This window comes from Heterocephalus glaber, unplaced genomic scaffold (genome assembly GCF_053883595.1).
Source record: "Heterocephalus glaber isolate CG9 unplaced genomic scaffold, H.glaber_assembly_v1.0 deba00000943, whole genome shotgun sequence".
NCBI lineage: Eukaryota > Metazoa > Chordata > Mammalia > Rodentia > Bathyergidae > Heterocephalus > Heterocephalus glaber.
In genome coordinates, this window is record NW_028258175.1 from 2,534,247 (window position 1) to 2,553,031 (window position 18,785).

General features: G+C 55.1%; 1 protein-coding gene across 8 annotated transcripts in view; it reads left to right on the plus strand.

Annotated features, from left to right (window-relative positions):
• Gsg1l (GSG1 like) overlaps positions 1-17,428 on the plus strand; it is a 196,427-nt gene extending 178,999 nt beyond the window's left edge. For all 8 annotated transcript variants that reach the window (XM_087209079.1, XM_087209078.1, XM_087209076.1 and 5 more), the window contains 2 exons: positions 9,681-9,748; positions 16,877-17,428. In XM_087209079.1, the coding sequence (XP_087065205.1) occupies positions 9,681-9,748; positions 16,877-16,974 (166 nt within the window). In that variant the 3' untranslated portion in view covers positions 16,975-17,428. The remainder of the gene's footprint in view (positions 1-9,680; positions 9,749-16,876) is intronic.
• The last annotated feature ends 1,357 nt before the right edge of the window (positions 17,429-18,785 follow it).

Consider the following 18,785-nt stretch of genomic DNA (forward strand, 5'->3'; position numbering starts at 1 on the left):
CCCCCACACCCCGGCAGGTTTTAACTCCTCTGCCCTCCTGCCCCATTGTCACCTACAGCGGCTGCATGGCCAAGGCCTCCCTCATTCCGAGTCCATACCGTGCTGCCAATGCCAAATGGGGACATTTCTCACCTTGAGGTCCCCACTTGGAATTCTCAGAGCACCTCAAATCAACACGTCCGTGGCTCATTCATGACGTTTGTCCCCCTAAACCAGCTTGTTTCTGCTTCCCCCCCAGGTAACCCTCTGTGTAAGCCTCTCCGCCTCTGTGCTCCTGTGTTCCGGTCACCACAGGCAGGCACTTTCCCTCCAGGGAGCTCGACCTGTCTCTACCTGTGGCTTCACTTCCTGGTTTTCAAGTGACCCGTGCCCTTCTAAGATCCAGAAATAGGAAATGAAAAATCCAGAAAGACACAATTCCTAAGTTTTAAGTAACTTTTATATTGTCGTAATCTTTATGGCTTGCATCAAAGTGGGCCCCCAAAGGCTTATGTGTTCAGAGGCGAGGCTTTTGGGAGGCGACTGAGGGAGCACTGGCCTCACTGGCGGGCTCTGTCCATCAAGGAGCTCATGGCCGAGTGGCTGTTGGGAGCCGTGCTCTGTGTGAAGAAGGTGGCAAGAGTGTGTTCCTGTCCCTCGCCCCTTTCCCTCTCTCTCGCTTTGCCTTGTCCTCTGTTTCCCAGCTGCCATGAGGTGAGCAGCTTTCCTTGCTCCCTCCACCATGGTGTTTCTGCCTTGGAGCCAGCTGACCATGAACTGAGGCTTCTGAAACCATGAGCCCAAATAAACCTTTCTTCCTTTGTGTGTGGCAGGTATTTTGCTCCAGCAATGGAAGGGGTGACTAATACGTCATTTTATTTTATTTTATTTTATTTTATTTTACTATTTTTAGCTCTTCTGTTAGTTTCTTGCTGTGCCTAAGTTATAAGTTAAACTACATCATAGGTTTGTACATGTAGGAGAAAAACATAGGGTATATACATTGGGTACTTTCTGTAATTTCAGGCATCTACTGGGGTCTTGGACTGTCTTCCCTCAGGTGGGGAGGGCCTGCTGGGGTTCCCCTGCCTGCATCCACTATCTCCAGGCCACTACTGCATCCTGCCACCCGGCGGGGGGCTCAGCCACCTCCGACATCATCGTAGCTCTTCTGACCCCAGCCCTCAGTAGCCAGTCACCTCTTAGTGTGCTAACATGATCGGATGTTCTAACCCATCTTCCTGTGTAGAACACTGGTGTGCCTTCCACAGCCTCCCGGGCAGAGGGCCAGTTCCTTGCCCTGGGCCCAGCCACCCCTCTGTTTCCCAGCCAAGTCCTGCTGTCTCCAGAGCCTGACCTGCTTTCCTGGCCTGAGTTCTCCCCACATCGCCCCAGGTTCCAGCCAAGCTCGGTGTTCCCCTGGGTGGCTGCTCCCCATACTCCCTCCGGGCTGAGCTGTGGAAGGGATCTGACACCCAGTGGGGAGGGCTGCACGACAGCAGAGCGCTCCTTGTGGCCAGAGGAGCCGGTTAGAAGCCGATCAAGGCGGGGATAAGGGTCTGGGGTGGGGGTGCCACTGCCATTAAGGATTGTTTGTGTTTCCAAGGAATAATTTCTACCCATGCAGTCCTCAAGGTGTGCGAGCCTAGGGCTCCCTTTTCAAACCCAGTAGTGCGGACACAGGAGGCAAACTGTAACAATCAGGCCGAGCGCTGACACTGCGGATAACTGGATCTTCTCCTCTGTTATTTTCCAAGTGCTTTGTATTATGATTATATGACACAAAAATGGGCAAAGGAATATTTTTAAAAACCCATTTATTTTCCCCTATCTTGGAAAGGCCCTTTTGATAGGATGTTATGGAATCTTAATTTACTACCTATGGTCATTTACCTGCCACAATTCCATTTAATTCCATTCTTCATCCCACAGTAAATTGATCATTTAAAATCAATGTGCTCTGTGTCCTTTGAGACTGTTTCCCGGTTATGCAACCTCCAGGCCCTGCTCGCTCGCAGCTCTGGCTCCAGCTCACTCGTCTGTTTTCGTGGCTTGAATATTACTCCTCAGCAGCACCTGTGCTCAGCCCCTTTGCACTGGGGCCCTTGGAAATCACAGTGCATTCTTGAGAGGAGCGTGGTGCCTGGAATGGGAGATGCCTCCATGGAGACGGCAGGGCCTCACACGGCTCCTGTGATGAGACTCCTGACCTTGCCCATGTGCAAGGGAGGCAGCAAGCGCAGGTTGGTCCTGGAAGCTGGACTGGATCGAGGTGGGCAGGAGGAACATCTGGAAGGCACAGCTGGAAGGCATGGCAGCTCCCTGCTCTCCCATCTTCCTCCTCTAAGTGCCAGCCAGCTGGAGGGAGAATGAGAGGGAGAGCAAGGTCCCCAGACTCACGCATGCCAGCCCCTGCAGGATGCCCCCCTGTAACCAGCACAGTGGGAAGAGGGAGACGTGAGGCCCAGGCTTAGCAGAGCCTCACGAATGTCTGCAGCCTCAGCTTCAGTTGGGGACCAACATCAGGGCCCTCACCCTGGGGCCCATTAGAAATCAGAGTCTCAGGCCCCCCCGGGTCTGCCACCCAGACAGAATCTGCGTGGCCATGGCTCCTCGGGCGATCTCTGAGCCCCCTGAAGTTTGGAAAATGCTGAGCTGGGGCCAGAGAGATGCAGTCTTTGTCCAGGGGCCAGGAGGTGGGTGTGACCAGCGAGGCCAGCAGAAAAAGGAAGGGCCTGTGGGCCAGGGCCACTCGAAGTGTGCCAGTGCCCACTTGCAGACTCCTGCGGGATTTAAAGACAGAAGTGGAGCTAAGCAGACACTTCTTAGCAAGTCACTATTCCTAGCACAGCCATGCTTGCCTTTTGCATTGGGTTTTTTTCCAGTTCATTTCTATTTATTGTAAGAGTTGTTTCACGGTACTTAAAAAGTTGTAGGGGACCCCTAGTCCTTTGTTACAGATAGCTTGGAACTGCGGCAGAGAGTTTCTGCTTCTACAAGGTGGTGGGGAGAGCGGGAAACAGTGCCGCCTGGGGCCAGGAAGAGGGAGGCTGGCTTTGAGGGTGGCTTGGATGGGCACAGAACGTGCCAGGCACAGGCCTCCACCCCACCCAGCAGCGACAAAGCCTGCTGGGTCCCCTGCCAATAACCCCAGCTTCTGTGTCCACACTCAGCCCCAGAATCAGCCTGGCACATTGTTTGGGACTTCCTGGAAGACATCGGTTCTGGTCCCCTGAGAGCCCCTGGGACCTTAGTGCCTCGGTTTTGCTCACTGCTGCACCCTTTTCTGCTCTCAAGAGGAGCAGCCAGTGGGCCCCGGTCAGATCCCAGACTCTCGCGGGTTCTTGGGGCAGTGGGCCTCACAACAGCACAGATGTGTCAGGTGGACCGATTGAGAATCCCAGCCTGTGGGGGCATCCCCAGGTTGCTGTGGAAACATGTTTGAGCTCCAAGGACCCAGAGACACGAGTTCAAATTCCAGCCCTGCCAGTAGCCAGCTGTAGGCTAGAGCCAACCGGGACCTGCATGAGCCTGCATTGTGCCCATCTCCACCAGAACTCCCACTCAGGGGTAACTCAGGAGTAGTGTCACATCAGCCCCAGGGTGCGGGGGCATTTTCCCCACAGATGTCCCCAAACACCAAGCATTGGGGCTCTCTTCCTACCACAGAGCCATGTGTTAACATTTACCAGCACACTGTGGTCTCTAGGTTGCAAACTGAACTCAGCTTCAGTTTTCCCGCCTGTGAAGTGTGGATGATGATACTGAAGTCTGGTTCCTGTCACCTTCCCTGGGCAACACCCCATGACCCAGTACACTCTTCCTTTCTGCTCTGACTGTCCCTGTGCCGAATCCTCCAGGCCTGAGGCTGTGCTGGGGCCTCCTGTGCCCTCCTGCACTGAATCCAGAGGGCTTGCATGCTCTGAAGCCTTTTCTCTACTACTTTTCAAATATCCCTTTCTTCGGGCCACCACACCAAGAGGTCTAAATGATGGGGTAGAAGGAGGGGACACTGGTTAATGTTAAAGTCATGCCCTTCTGGGGCCCGGGATTTAGCTCAGTGGCACTGTGCCTGCCTTGCAAGCACAAGGTCCTGAGTTTGACTGCCGGTACCAAAAAAAAAAAGTCATGCCCTTCCGCCTCTGGAACTGCCAGGTGGTGCTCAATGTGAGGTCACAGCAAGTTTATTGTGGACCCTAAAGGCCCAGAGGGGAGAGTGCTGACTGCACCATAGTAACAGCAAGGACAAGCACAGTGACCATAGTGATGCTGGGCAGTACTCCAAGTACTCGAGATACACTAAGCTCTATGCTCATTAATTTGTTCCATCCTGACAACAACCCCAAGCATAGGGATAGTAGAGGCTCATTCATCAAATGGGGGAATCAAGACTTGGAGATGGTAAGGGATGTGTCCAGGCTCAATCATCTAGTGAGAGGTGGACCCACCACTGTGGCTGGGATGCTCATAACCCTTCAGGTGGGTTAACCCTTATGTGGATAATTTCTCACATCACCATTCAGAAAGGAGAGAGAAAGAGAGAGAGAGTCTATCTTCAGATCTTCAGAAGGCACTTATTTTTTGCAGGAAATTTAGTTCAAATCAGAGAGAATGATCAGATCATGACATCTGCAGCTGTCCCTTTTTCAGCACAGAGCTCAGCATCCCTGGGGACCCTTGGCAGCCTCCCCATGTGGGCCGCTGTGGCTTCAGACTTCCTCCCTGAGTCTCTTATACTATTGAGATACTTTGTTACCAGATACTTTGTTGAGATACCTTGTTGCTACAGATACTTTGTTGCTCTAGATATTTTGTTACATTACTTGAGACACTTTGTTTCTCCAGATACTTTGTTACTCTGGATACTTTGTTACTCTGGATACTTTGTTACTCTGGATACTTTGTTACTTGAGATATTTTGTTACATTACTTGAGACACTTTGTTTCTCCAGATACTTTGTTTCTCCAGATACTTTGTTACTCTGGATACTTTGTTACTCTGGATACTTTGTTACTCTGGATACTTTGTTACATTACTTGAGACACTTTGTCACTCTAGACTCTTTGTTACTTGAGATACTTTGTGCCAAGCACTGTCAGACCCTGAACACTGAGACCAGCTCGATCCTTCTGAGTTGGAAAGAAATTGGGAAGATAGACTATTAAGCAAGATGCTGTGGTGGTGGTGGTGGTGGTGGTGGTTTTCTGGTTCTTTGAGACAGAGTCTTGCTATGTAGCCCAAGCTGTCCTTGAACTCATGATGCTCCTACTTCGGCCTCCCAAGTGCTGAGGCATAGGCCACCACACCTGGCTGTTAAGCACATTTAAAAACTGGAGGTATGAACATGTTTTGACACCTTGGTCTGTGACAGGACCTGGAGTTTAGTCCTTGGACAACTAGGTTTAGTCCATGAAAGCGATGGTGTTAGTGGTTGTTACTTTCAATACTACAGCCACTGCTGTCATCCCAGTGGCACATACAAGAGGAAGAGAGGTGACAGAGTGGGCAGGAGCTGCGGAGTCACAGAGCTAGGCTTCATCTCAGCTCCTGCTCACTCCAGGGCCCAAGAACTCACAGGGCCCAAAGCCTCCCTTGGCCCTGCCGGCCCCTTGCTGGAGCCCTCCTGTCTGAAGGCCATAGAGGGGTCGACAGCCCTTGCCCACACCCCTGCCAAGCTCACCCTTGCCCCGGGAGCTGCCAGACCTTGCAGAGCCCAAAGAGTTGGGTTTTCATGGGTGAATCGTGGATTGAGGACCAACTTTGTGCAAGGAAACCAGCTCTTTCCAGAATCCACAGCATGGCAGAAAGATAGGCGGATCCCTCTTTGAGAGGTTTGCAGGCTGTGTGGCTCTCAGGAGGCAGCTGGAGGAGGCTGGTCCCACATAGTCATCCCCAACCCTGGACGCCGATTACAATGCTGAGGGATGACTTTAATCTGCCTCTGGTGACTTCAGCCAGGTTGAGAGCCATGGGGCTTGGCCACAGGTGAATGCAAACTTCCCTTGAGCCAAATCCATCTGCCTCCTGCTGCCGCCAACAGCCACACCCAGATCATCTGCAGTTTGGGCCACAGGGACAGAGTTGAGCAGCTGTGACAGAGACAATAAGACTCCTGAAGCCTTGACTATTTACTATTTGGACCCGTGCAGATGAAGTCTGCCAACCCTGGACTGCATGGCTATCTGCTCTGCCAACCTTCTGAGCAGCCTCCCAGCTTCCAGCATGGCCCGTGAAGCCACCAGTCTGTGCCTGTAAACAAGGGCGCACTTGCCCGGAGAGGGCCTCAAGTGTCCTGAGGCCCCAGCCCAGCACAGGCCTGACCTTCCAGATGCCTGCTAATTGGCGAGTGGCATTTGTTCTGTTAGCTGTCGAACCTGAGTGTATGTGTGTGTGTGTGCGTGTGTGTGTGTGCATGTGTGCATGTGTGTGTGCGTGTGTGCATGTGTGCATGTGTGCATGTGTGCATGTGTGTGTGTTACTGGGCATTGAATATATACGGCTTTTGCACTGAGCTACAACCCCGGCTCTTTATTCATTTTTTATTTTGAGACGGGGTCTTGCTAAGTCACTGAGTTGTCCAGGCTGGGCGTGAACTTGCATTACTCCTATGTCAGCCTCCCAGAGTGCTGGGATTACTGGCATGTGTCACCACACCTGGCTTCAATTTGGGGCTTCTTGGTGACACAATAGGGTAGCCAGGGAGGGTAGGTACCACACTGGGGGGATGGCTGTCTCCTCAGATGTTTCCCTTTGCCATTGCACCTCTCTTCCCAGGCTGGAGGCTGGGGGCTGAGCCCCAGGAGGGTCCCCACACAAGGTCTGGAGCACATGAACCTGTGGATTCGAAACAAGGAGACTCAGGGGGCCCTGACTGACCTAGGAATGGGCTCAGGCTCAGGACTGAGCCCCAGGAGGATATGGGAGGCTTGTGCGTGGCAGCCATGTCATGCCCCAGCCCAGACCCGCTGGGTACGGCCAGGCAGGCAGTGTTGCAGATGGGGTGGGGCTCAGTTATCCCTGCCAGGGTCAGAAGCCAGGCCCCACTGTGTGGCTGCAGGCACTCCAGTCTTGAACACCTCTGGTGATGGGGTGCTTCCTACCTGGCCAGATCCACAGGCACCGATGTTGGGAGAGTAGAAACTCTCCCAACAGGGTACTGGATATGAATCACTCTCACAGGTAGCTATGAGGACCAAAAGATGAATGAGTTGTATGCATACTGACTTGGAAAAATATTGAAAGTCTCTGGGTAAATGAAAAAAATCAGATTATAAAACAGTACATTTAATTCAAGCCTCTTTGTATCTAAAAATATATATTAATTCTGGAAAGATAAGCCCCACACTGCTACCCAAAAGTGTCTCTAGAGGGGGACTTTTGCTCTTTCTATGGTGTGGGAATTGTTGTTGGTTTGTCAGGAAAATAAGAAAGATGTTGCGATTCGAGGACAAAAATAAAAATAAAAAATAGCCCATGCTTATAATCCCAGAGCTTTTGAAGGCTGAGGCAGGAGGATCCAAGTTTGAGCCCAGCCCAGGCAGCTCAGTCTTAGCAAACTTCTGTTAAACTTAGCAAACCCTGTCCCGAAACTTCAAAGGTGGGCAGAGGCATGGAGCTCAGTGAGAAGTCCCTGAGTTCTAACCCCAGTATGACAAAGACAAAAAAGGAAAAAAACCTCCTACATTCCTTGGTGGGGCAAAGCACCGCAGGAGAGGTTGGAACACAACTGGGTCCTTGTTTGTACATGGAGCTGGCTCTAGGAAGTTGTACCGTGATTAAGAAGTGACACACAGCTGAGCTGGGCATGGGGCTGCATGCTTGTCATCCCAGCACTTGGGAGGCTGAGGCAGGAGTATCACCATGAGGTCCAGGCCAGCCTGGGCTACATAGCGAGACCCTGTCTCAAAAAACTAAAAAACCTAAAAAACAGTGACGTGCAGCTAATGAAAGCATCCAAATCAGAAAACAGATTCAGGCAAAGTGCAGGCTCCAGACTCAGTCCCCTCCCCTCTCGCAGGGATCCTGACAGATGTGTTTTTTGTGCAAATAATTCTGAAAACAAAGCAAGCTGTTTGCACACCCACATATTTGTGCACAATCAAGGATCCCCTTTTTGTGAGAACAGTGGTTTTGCATCCCTTCCCAGCCTTGCCCACCCTCCATGCTCAGTCTGTTCCTCAGTGAAATGGAGACATTGCGGCCTGCTTACAGGGCACAGAGATCCCCAGGGGTGCAGTGGAAGGTGACTCTGCCAACCGCTCCCCAGAATGAAGGGGCTGCACTTTTTCCGCCTGCCCTTTTCTGTGTGGCATTTGGGGGGTTCCTAGTTCATATTTGCAGTACATAATGATTACAGCCATCATGTTGGTGCATGCACATAACACATCTTAGCTCTTTTTATTTCTCTTTTCTCTCCCTTTCCTCCCCTCCATCTCCTGGTCCTCTTCCCATTTGCAAGAGACTGATCTCCTTGTTCCTGTTATCTATCTTCTACTTTGCTCTACTTGGGGTATCATGTAAGCTTGTGTGTCTGATTTATTTCACTTAACATTATGGTCTCATGGTGCATCAATTTTTCTACAAAATGACTCACTTATCCTTTTTTGTGGCAGAGTAGTATTCCACTGTGTGTAAACACATTTTCTTTATTCATTCATCTGTTGGTGGCCATATAGGATGCTTCCAAGATTTAATTATGAATTTGCTGCTATAAACATGGCTATGCATGCATCACTGTAATATGATGTTTTTAACTTTTTCTGTAAGATACCTGGAAGAGGAATAGCTGGGTCAAATGGAATTTCTAGTATTAGTTTTTGAGAAATCTTCATACAGATTTCCATAGTGGCTGTCCTAGTCTACACTCCCACCAGCAAGGTAGAGAGTTCCTTTTTCCCCACAGCTTCACCAGCACTTGTTATTATTTGATTTCTTGATGATGGCAGTTCTTCCTGGAGTGAGATGGGATCTCAGCATTGTTTTGTATTTCTGTAGCACCCAGGGATCTGAGCATTTTTTCATGTGCTTATTGGCCATTTGTGCTTCTTTTAAGATGTGCTTATCCATTTCACTTGCCCAGTTTTTGGATTGGATTTGTTATTTGGAGGGGTCTGGGTTTTGTTGTTGTTGTTTGGGTTTTTTAAATTTCTTTATATATTCTAGATATTAGTCCTCTGCCCAAGGAGTAACTGCTAATTTCCCATGCTGTGGGTTGTCTCTTCATTCTGTTTCGTTGTTTCCTTTGCAGTGCAGCAATTTTCTAATTTGAGCTCCTCTATTTTTTTTAATCTGTGTCCTCTCTAGATTTATTAATCATGTCTTATACTATGGGCACAATCTCTGCTGTTATCAGAGAAATTATTTCTGATTTCATTTTTTCCAGATCCTCTTTTGTTGTCAGTTCAGGGAGTCCAGGTGGTTGAGTATCAGAGGGTTCCGTCTCATTTCCCTTTGGAGTTGCTGTAGGTGATCTGGAAGTCTGGTTTTGAGACTTGTTTACGTGTCTTCTCATTTCAACAGGGTGGGGTGGGGGGTGTTCTTGGCACCCGCGCGGCTCACCTCCTGTGGGCTGGGAGCGGTGGGATGGCGGCCCTCGGAATTTTCTAATTTGAGATGATCCCATGTGTTGATTCTTCTTGGTGTTATTTCTTGTACAGTTGGGATTCTGTTTAGGAAGTTTTTTGGTTTGCTCTCTTTCCAGGATTGAGAAGGGGGACGGGAGCGAGGAGGACTTCCGCTTGGACTGCCGCCACGAGAGATACCCCACCCGTAAGTGCCCGTTTGTAGGTACCTGCTGCTGTGAACTCATGGACAGCTGGGGGATGAGGACCCCACATGGGCTGGGCCAGCCCCCTGCTCCCTGCATCCTCCTGCAGACCCCCTCCTCATGTGGGGAAGTTGAGGCTGGGGCCTGTGTGCTGAGTCTTTGTACCGGGCAGCTGTGCCTGGTCCTCCCAGGAGGACCAGGATGCTGAGAAAGGAGGAGGTAGACCCCAAAGCTCTGGGGCAGGGGCTGCAAAAGCCGTCAGTTGCCCCAGGTTTTTCAGGTCCAGGCTTCTGGGGGAAGAAGAGCTGAGCCCCTCTGCCCATGTGCCTGATGCCAGGTGCCTGGGTGTCACCAGCATGGCCACATTTCCCCAGGGACAGAGAGGTGCTGCAGATGTCTACACCAGCCAATGAGGAAGAACCCACTCTCCCACAGAGGCCACCTTGGTGCCAACCAAAGTCACTTGCTCATTCATGAACTCACGGGCTTGGAGTTCTGGGAAACAGGATGAGGTCCTGGGAACAGAGATGCATATGGCGGGTCCTGGTCCCTGGTGTGTGGCCGGGGCTGTAATGAGGATGCCGCAGGCTCTGTGGCGCAGACATGGGGCCTCGTCCAGCTCGGTGGGGTGGGGAGGCCGGGCGGCAGGGGTCTTGGCCAGAGGTGGTCCCCTCTCCAGGCCGAACTCCGGAGCTAATGGCAGAGCCAGCCTGAGAGGAGCCCAAGAGGAGCTCAGTCTGCCAATGTCTCTGGCTGTGCCTCCCTGTCTATGCTCCAAGGACTCTACATCTAACCCTAAATGCAGCCCCACCCTTCAGACAGGAAGACAGAGGCCGGGGAGGCCGGGCTAGGGCTTAGCCAACATCGTTTGGCCAGCAAGTAGCAGAGCTGGCCTTGGAGTCCAGGTGCTGTTCCCACCCTGGGGCACTAGGACGAGCTGCGGGCACGGCACTGGCCAATGGCTCCACTTGCCGGGCCGGGGAGGGCACTGAGGCCCTGGGCACAGCCAGGCCAGGGCTCAGTCCTCAAAGAGCCCAGGGCCCAGAAGCAGCCAGTCAGGCGGGCCGGAGGACGACACCATCGCCAGAGCTCGGGCTCTTAGCTGGTTATGGGTTTTCTGCAGGAAAATATTTTGGAAATGCCGGGGCGAGTTTTGCAATATTTCCGCGTGGAGCAGCTGCTGGGCTCCTGCGAGGGCCCGGCTTGCCAGCAGGAGGGACGGGGGAGGAGGCTGTCAGGGAGCCCGCGGTGTCAAACTCTTGCCACGTGTGAGGCTGCTGGGCTGAGCCTGCCCGGGAGGGGGTCACTCCGTGTCCGTGGAGCCCGCAGTGCTGGCTGCTGACGTCTCTGGTCCACTCGCTGGCAGAATTGAGCCTGGCTTTGGATCTCCCCGCGTACTCTGGGTTTGCTCTCCCCAGGTCCCCAACTTCACCCCGGCTCTCGCCCCTCTCATGCGGCTCCAGCCCATAGCTGCACCTGCAGAACTCTCTCCCTTCTGTGGCCTTTGCACTGCTGTTCTCTCTGCCAAGATGCTCTCCCTCTACATCTCTGCATGGCTCACTCTGCCCCATCCACAAGTGTCAGCTGAAAGGCACTTCCTTCAAGGGCTCCCTCTTATCTCCCCCAGAACCCAGTCACCTCCATCCCTTTACGGGACTTGTCCCTGTCTGGAATTGTCTTTCGTGTGCACGCACTTGGCTGTGCTCTGCGGTCTTCCTGCAGGCCCCATGAGAACAGACAGCACACTCACCTATTCTGTTCATGTCTGTTTCCCAAGAGTCTGGGGCAGCGTGAGGCACACAGTAGGAGCTCAGCTGTTGGCTCTGAACCGCCGAGTGTCTCCTGCCACCTCCCCGCTGAGCAGCACTTTTACATAAACAGTCACATAAGCTCTTGGTTATCTTAACTGGCCCAAAGTTGCTTTTCCTTGGGCTTCTGTGATACGCGTTCTGCCACATTTTTTTTCCTAAGGAAAGAGTTTGCTTTTGAAACCTGCCTTCGGGGCTTTGCAGTGCCACCAGCTAGCTCAGGAGCGCATCAGATGTGATGTTTGATGGAGGCGACACTGCCATATGGCCCAGGCGTCTGCGTCTTCCTTTCAGGGCTGACTGGGGCTTGCAGCTGATTGCAGCTGTCAAGTTCAATGCCTGCGAGAAGCTTTTGATTTTGCCAGGTGTGTCGGTGAGCTGGGCCCAGGAAGGGGCTGTCACCTGCCAGGCACAGAGGTGGCTTCTGGGAGCTCCGTCTAGACGGGTCTGCCCTCAGAATAGCAGAGGGAGTTTCAAGGAGGACTTTTTCCGGGCCCAGAGCTTGGCATTTTTATTAGATCAAAATCAAATCCAATAGTGTATTGCTGTAGTCTCTTCCCTTATTAAAATGGAAACAGACCATATTTCTGAAATAAATATCAATGCCAATTTGCTGGGCGCACAGACAGGCACGTGGAGTGGAGATGTCTGTGACCTGGCACTGGAGGTCAGGAGATCGAAGCCAGTGCTGGCATTGGAGTCACCGGGGGGACTCGTGAAAGGACAGACTGCCCAGCCCCCCCAAAGTCACCAGTCCAGGAGGTCTGGGCCGGGCCTGGGGGTCTGCATTTCTTACAAGGTCCCCACCACGCTGATGATACTGTCCACAGGCCCGACAAGAGTCGCACTCGGCCCCCGGCCAGCATGTGTCCCTCTGAAGTCACTGCCAGGATCGAGTCTGCTTTTTGTCACTTGCTCGGGTGACTCAGCGACTTCTAGATAGAGCCCCCAGCCCATCCTCCTGAACATAAACTTGATCGCATCTTTCCCGGGCCGCAGCCCGTGAGAAGCTTCCTGCCAATAGCCCTGCAGAGCCGCTCCGGTCACCGCGCCCCCCAGCCCTCCCTTGCTAAGTGTTTATTCCAGACGCTCCTCACTGGGATGGAAATATCCTGAGGACAGGGACCTCGTGGCCACCTCCGTGTCTCAGCTCGTGGTATGTCCCCCACTCGCTGTCCTGGTGACTTGGAGCTCTGAGCAGCCTCTCCACCTGACAGGAGCAGGCCAGGTGCTGAGAACCAGAGCCACTTCGCTGAGTTGCGCGCCTGTCCCAGCCCAGCTGCCACTAAGCTGATATTTCCTTCTCTGTGCCCATTTCCTGTCCAGGGCAGGGGCACCTCAATCGTGGGTGTTGCTAAGAGACACTTGGGGCAGTTGTTAAAATCCACATTTCCCTGTAGAGCCCTTTCCTCCGTTTGGGGCGAGTCGGGGACCTGCCTCAGAAAAGCCCAGGCATAGGATGGACCCACACACTCTAGGGGGCCTGCTGGGCCGCTACGCCTAGTACCCAGCAACTTTTTCTTTTTTGTAGTACTGGAGACAGAACCCAGAGTCTTTGCCCTGTGCTATATCCCCAGCCCTTATTTATCATTTAAAAAAATTTTTTTAAGACAAGGTCTCGGTAAGTTGCTAAGTTGCTTAGGCTGGGCTTGGGTTTATGATCCTTCTGCCTCAGCCTCCAGAATGCTGGGATCGTAGGCCTGAGTCACCACATCCGGCTGAGCCCCCTTTGATTTTTGCAGCTGCAGCCCTCCAGCCCTTCCCCTCCAGCTCTGTGTGCCCTGTTTTCTGGCCATCTTCCTCCGAGTACAGTGTTGTTGGATTTTTCACACCTCCTAAAGCCCTCATCGGCCTGCCAAGAATCCTTTTCACACCCTGTCCCTTCTGCCTGGAATGACCTACCGCTCCCACCCCTGGGAGAAACCAGCCCTGCCAGAAGGATGAGGAAGTCCGCAGGTGCTGGGAACGGCAGGGCCTTTGTGCTCCTCCAGCGGGAGAGGGGGCCAACCCCACAGAGCACCACGCTGCACCTGGGCCTGTGAGGCAGGGCGTCATGTGCCACAAGTCCAGCCTGAGAGCAAGGCTGCCTGGATTCAGATCCCAGCACTGAGGCCTTGGACCAGTGACGTCCCCTCCCGGCCCTGGTGTGTTTCTGTTGGACGAATCTTTCCTAACTGTGAGCCTCAGTTTCCCCGGCTGGAAGAGAAGCCGTGGATGCCAACTCCACTGTAGTGCAGGTGCCTTGTTATTCTCAGGTCCATCCAGTGTCTGAGGCTAATAGCGGGGGTTCTGAGCAGCGGCCCTGGGAGCCTTCTCATTCCTTTGCATCTCACATCCGCTTGGAGACTCAGAGAGGTGAAGTTGATTGCCAGAAGCCACACAGTTTAAACACATTCACATGGCTGGATGGAGGCTGATGGTCAGGTCCAAGTACAGTTTTTGTCCCCTGAGCTTCCACCCAAAAGAGGAAAGGGTGGGCAAAGAAATCCTTTGTCACAGGGGTCCCTAACCCCCACCCACAGACTGGCTCGCCTGCTGTAGGAACCAGGTCGCAGGGCAGAGTGAGCACTGGGCAGGTGAGTGAAGCCCCACCACACTTTGGCAGCTCCCTGCGGCTCACATGATGCCCGAGCTCCTCTGCCTGGCAGATGAGCAGGGTGTGGGGAGCATGAACCCCACCCCTTCGAATCACCCCAAAACCATCCTCTCTCCCCCATGCCCCATCAATAGGAAAATTGTCCTCCATGGAGCTGGTCCTGTGCCAACAAGGGTGAGGCCACCGCTTTGTCACACAGAAGTTAGAGTGGGCAGGGTGGGCAGCGTCACGGGAACTTGCGAGTCCCCCCACCTCCTCCTCGGCGTCAGCATTTGCCAAGGGAAAGTCAGCGCAGGACTTGTCTGGGGCTGGGCTGGGAGCTGGGGCTGGGGCTCCAGGAAGAAGCAGGTGCCCTTCCCAGAGGAGGGGGCGTTTAAAGCAGACCAGAGACACACAGGAAAGGGCAGCCCCAGCAGAGGGGAGCTGTGCCGAGTCCTGGGACAGGGGCAGGGACAGATGGAGCTGGGAAACAGCCAGCGGTCACAAACTGGCCTGAGTCTCCCCTGAGAAAAGCTACCTGCTCCACGGACCGTTTTGAATATTTTTAAAACTTTGTCACTATTTGAAGGCCAGGAGTTTTATTTTGAAATCTGGATTTTTAGTGTTGCTGAACTTTTTGGGAGATCTGAGTGCATGCTCCCTGAGGTGACACTGGCTGGAGCAGAGGAGCGGCCTCTGGCCCTGTCCCCTTCACTCGATTTGCTTCAGCCCAGGGGACTTGGAGCTGGGACCCCCGGACACAGCACAGGCCTTCTCTTCGGCTGGGGTCGGCCTCAGAGTAGAATGGAGGGGTAGGGAAGGGAGTGCCGCTTCCTGGTGGGCAGGTGGGGACTCAGTCAATGGCTCTGGGCCCCAAGCCGCTTATGAGAGGCCAAGCGGGGAGGAGAAACCCAGTCCTCACTGACCCGGTCTCTGGTCCGGGGGACAGAGTCTGATTTAACTCAGGGAAGGACCGGCATCCTGGCTTTTCTTTTTCCTACAGAAAAATCGCTTTCTCCCTGTTCTAATAAACCCTCACATTCTGCCTGTTGGCGACTGTAAGAGCAGCTATGATCACTTCTAAATATTCATTTAGAAAAACAATCCAACCTTTCTATGCACCAAACATTTGCTTCTCAATTTTAAAATCCCGAGCACCTTTATCTTGACAGCCAGCCCTTCCGTAGATGGCAACTGTGTCAGTAGCCCGGGCCAAAAGAAGTGCTTCCCGCCAGGCCAAATGATTCCAGAATGTCTGCAAAATGATTCCTGCTCCTTAAAAATACAGTGAAATTTGCAAAATACAAACATTGAAGAATATTAAAAAGGAGAAAAAAGCCAAAGGGAAAAAGTCACAACACGCACCGCACGTGCTCTGCCTTCGGCAGCGCCGTTTTCCGCCTCAGCTCCCCTCCCAGCCCTCCTTGCTGGGGAGAATCTCCCAACACCCAGGCTGCTTGGGGCTGAGGAAGAGCAGTGAGCTGCCCGTCCCTCGAGGTGTGCGAGCAGAAGCTTGGGCTCCCGGGGAACTCCCTCCGCAGTGGGCTTTCTGCCAGAGCCTGGCTGACCTTGTGAGATGAGCATCCATTACCACTCAGAGCCGCAACACAAACGACCTGGAACAGATTCTCTAATGCTGAGGGCTGGAATCAGGAAGAAGTGCTTCCATCTGGCCCCCCAGCAGCTTCGAACCCTAAGGCGGCGGCGGCTTCGCCTCGCTGGCCTTGGCTCCCGCCTGTAGCACGGGGAGACCCCACCTTGTAGGCAAGGCCTGGACTGACAGGAAGCCCCAGTGCGAGGGCCCAGTTCCCGCTTCCTGTCCCAGCCCTGCGCTCCCCACGGCGCCCTCTCCCGGGGAGGGAGTGAGATGAGGGAGACCCCTGGGGTGGGAAGAGGCGCCCCCCGCCCCCGCTGGGCTCCTGAGGGTTAGGCGGGGCCCGTGGGTGGGGTCCCGGCGTGCTAGGGAGCCCTCAGAGACCCTTGTGGAGGGTGGAGGACTGGTCTTCGGGGGATCGGAGCGGAGCGGAGCGGGCAGCACAGTCAAAGCCTCAGCCTCTCCAGCTGGCCCTGGGCCCGCTCTGAGAGCCGTGGGCAGTGGCCCGTGCCTGCCTCAGCACACGGCGCTGCCTGCAGTGAGCCGGACCGTGGGCAGGGCGTCCCGGCTCCCGCTCCTGGCGACCCCCAGGCTCCTCCAGGCCCAGAGGGAGCTAGGGGCTGGCTGCAGGGGCGGGCGGGCTGGTGCAGAGACGGCCCAGGAAGGCTGGGCTGGGGGCCCGGGACGGAAGGGGAGCAGGGGCGCATTAGCGCGGAGCGGAGCGGAGCGGGCAGTGACGGGCAGGCAGCGGGAGGCAGGGCGGTTGGGAGCGGCCCGGCCGGACAGCTGCGGTGGGCGGGGGCCCGGGGCCCGGCGTAGGGGTGCGGGGGTGCTGGGCTGGGGCGGCTTGGAGCAGGGGTGGGTGGGAGGGGTATAGGAGGCTGCGGATGTGCCACGGGGGCAGTGGGAGGGTGGGCAGCGCCAAAGCGGGCACCAGCGGGCAGAGGTGGAGGGGCCGGAGCGGCTGAGGCTGCAGGGGCGGAGCATGAGCGGGTGCTGGGGCCTTAGCCAGGTCTGTCCATGGACGGCAGCCGGCACCCACAGGTGCGACCTGTTACATCTGTGCTGATGAGAGGTTGGGGCCTCGGGGCGCTGTAGGCCACTCTTGTGGGTGGAAGAAGGGTTTCAGCACTGGCCACCTTGTCTCTTGCAGGACACCAGCTGCACATGGCGGATTCCTGGCCCCGGACTTCGGCCCAGGAGGCGCCGGAGCTGAACCGCCAGTGCTGGGTCCTGGGGCACTGGGTGTGACGGAGACCCAGCCCCGCCCCCAGAGCTCCGGCCGAAGCTGGCACCAGCCCCTCCCACAAGACCACCAGTCTGGTGCCCCGGAGGCCGGCCTGTGTGCGGTGGACTCCGCTGTCAGCCGAGGAGACGCTAGGCCTGTCCTGCCACGAGGCCTGGGTCTCAGGGCCCTGCATGTGGGGCCCAGAGGCCCGAGGAACACACAGGGCTGCGCAGGGGACTTGGGACTGCCCGGAACTCCGGCCACCACCTCACTGGAGGCCTGCTGGGGGCAGCTGGGGCACCAGGAAAGTCACTGGCCTCTGGTCACCAAACGCTGGGCACCTGCAAGCCAGCCAGGGAGCTGAGAAGGTGTTCAGAAGGGCAGGGCCCTGTGGGGACAGGGGCTTCAGGAGCAGGGAACACTGGCCGGCACCGCAGGAGGCCACAGCAGGGCCTCAATAAATGCTTGTTGAACCTGTGTTCTCGCAGTGTATGGAGCTGGCCGCTCTGGGCTGTGGCTGCCTTGTCCTCCCTGTCACCACGGACCCTGGAAGTGAGAGCCATGTGTGGTACGGCCCGGGCCTAAGGGACAGGCAGGATGGACACGGGCTGACAGTGCTGCCCTGGATCCAGGGTGGGCAGAGAGGGGCCCCAACCCACACCCTGGGCTGGGACCCCACGGGAACACTGCCCTGTGTCTAGGCCACCTTTACATAAGCTGGACTGATTCCCATCTTAAAAATGAGAGCGGAAACAGAGATGGGGAAACTTGCCTCAGACGACAGAACTGGCAAAGGGCAGAGCTGGGTGCCAGCCAGGGTGCCTGACTCCAGCCTTCCTTCCCAGAAGGATTTCTAGAGCTTTCCACCAAGTAGAACTGTTCTCATTCACTTATCCGTCATCCGTCATCCATCTACCCACCCGCCCGCCCGTCTGTCCATCACCCACCTCCACTCCTCCATCCTGCAGCCTTCAGGTGCCTCCTTCTGTGTGTTAGGCCTCCACCCTTCACCCAGCCTTCTTATCTGACCACCCACCCTTCCCATCATGAGATTCGTGGTGCTCCCTCTGTCCCAGCACTGTGGCGGGCACTACAGACGGGCAAAGGAGCACTCAGGGGTGGGCCAGGTGATAAGACAGGCGATTATAGTTCTGCATGCAGCGCGCCACCTGCCCTGCTCAGGGGCGGGCTACTGCTTCAGATTCCACCTCCCCTGCTTCAGACCCCTCCGTGCCTCAGTTTCCCATCCACTGCATGAGGACTGTGCCTCTGCCTCCCTCCTAAAGGGGTGCAGGTGAACAGGCTGATGTGCGGGCAGTGACACAGGCTTCTCTGGTGTTCTGCAGTGGCCTGGGGAGCGGGGCCCCAGGCTTGCAGGAGCCCCAGCCACACGGGAAGCTAAGGAGAGGGATCTGGCTTAGCACAGTGGCCCTGGGGACCAGGCGGGCGGGCAGATTCTGGTGCTCGGTGGGAGGGGGTGCATGGCAGGGGGACAGTGGCCGAGCCCCCAGGTTAGGGTTGGGTGCAGGGTAGAAAGATGGGGACTTTGGAGGTTTTAGGTCTCAGGCTCCCGGGGACACCGGGCGGTGTGTGCGTGCATTCATTCTGCATTGTTTGGTCCAGTGAGTGACTTGTGGATCACTTTTCATTAACTCAGTGGGACTGAGGACTGTCTGGGTGGGGCTGAGACCGAGCCAGTCACGAAGGCCTTGAAAGGGCCACCTCGGGCTCTGGCCCTGGCAGGTAGGAGCCACCTGGACCCGGGCTGGGCAGGATGTGGTAGGGGTCTAGCCCCTCGCCAGGCTTCTCAGAGCTCTTTGCCGCTGCCCAGGGT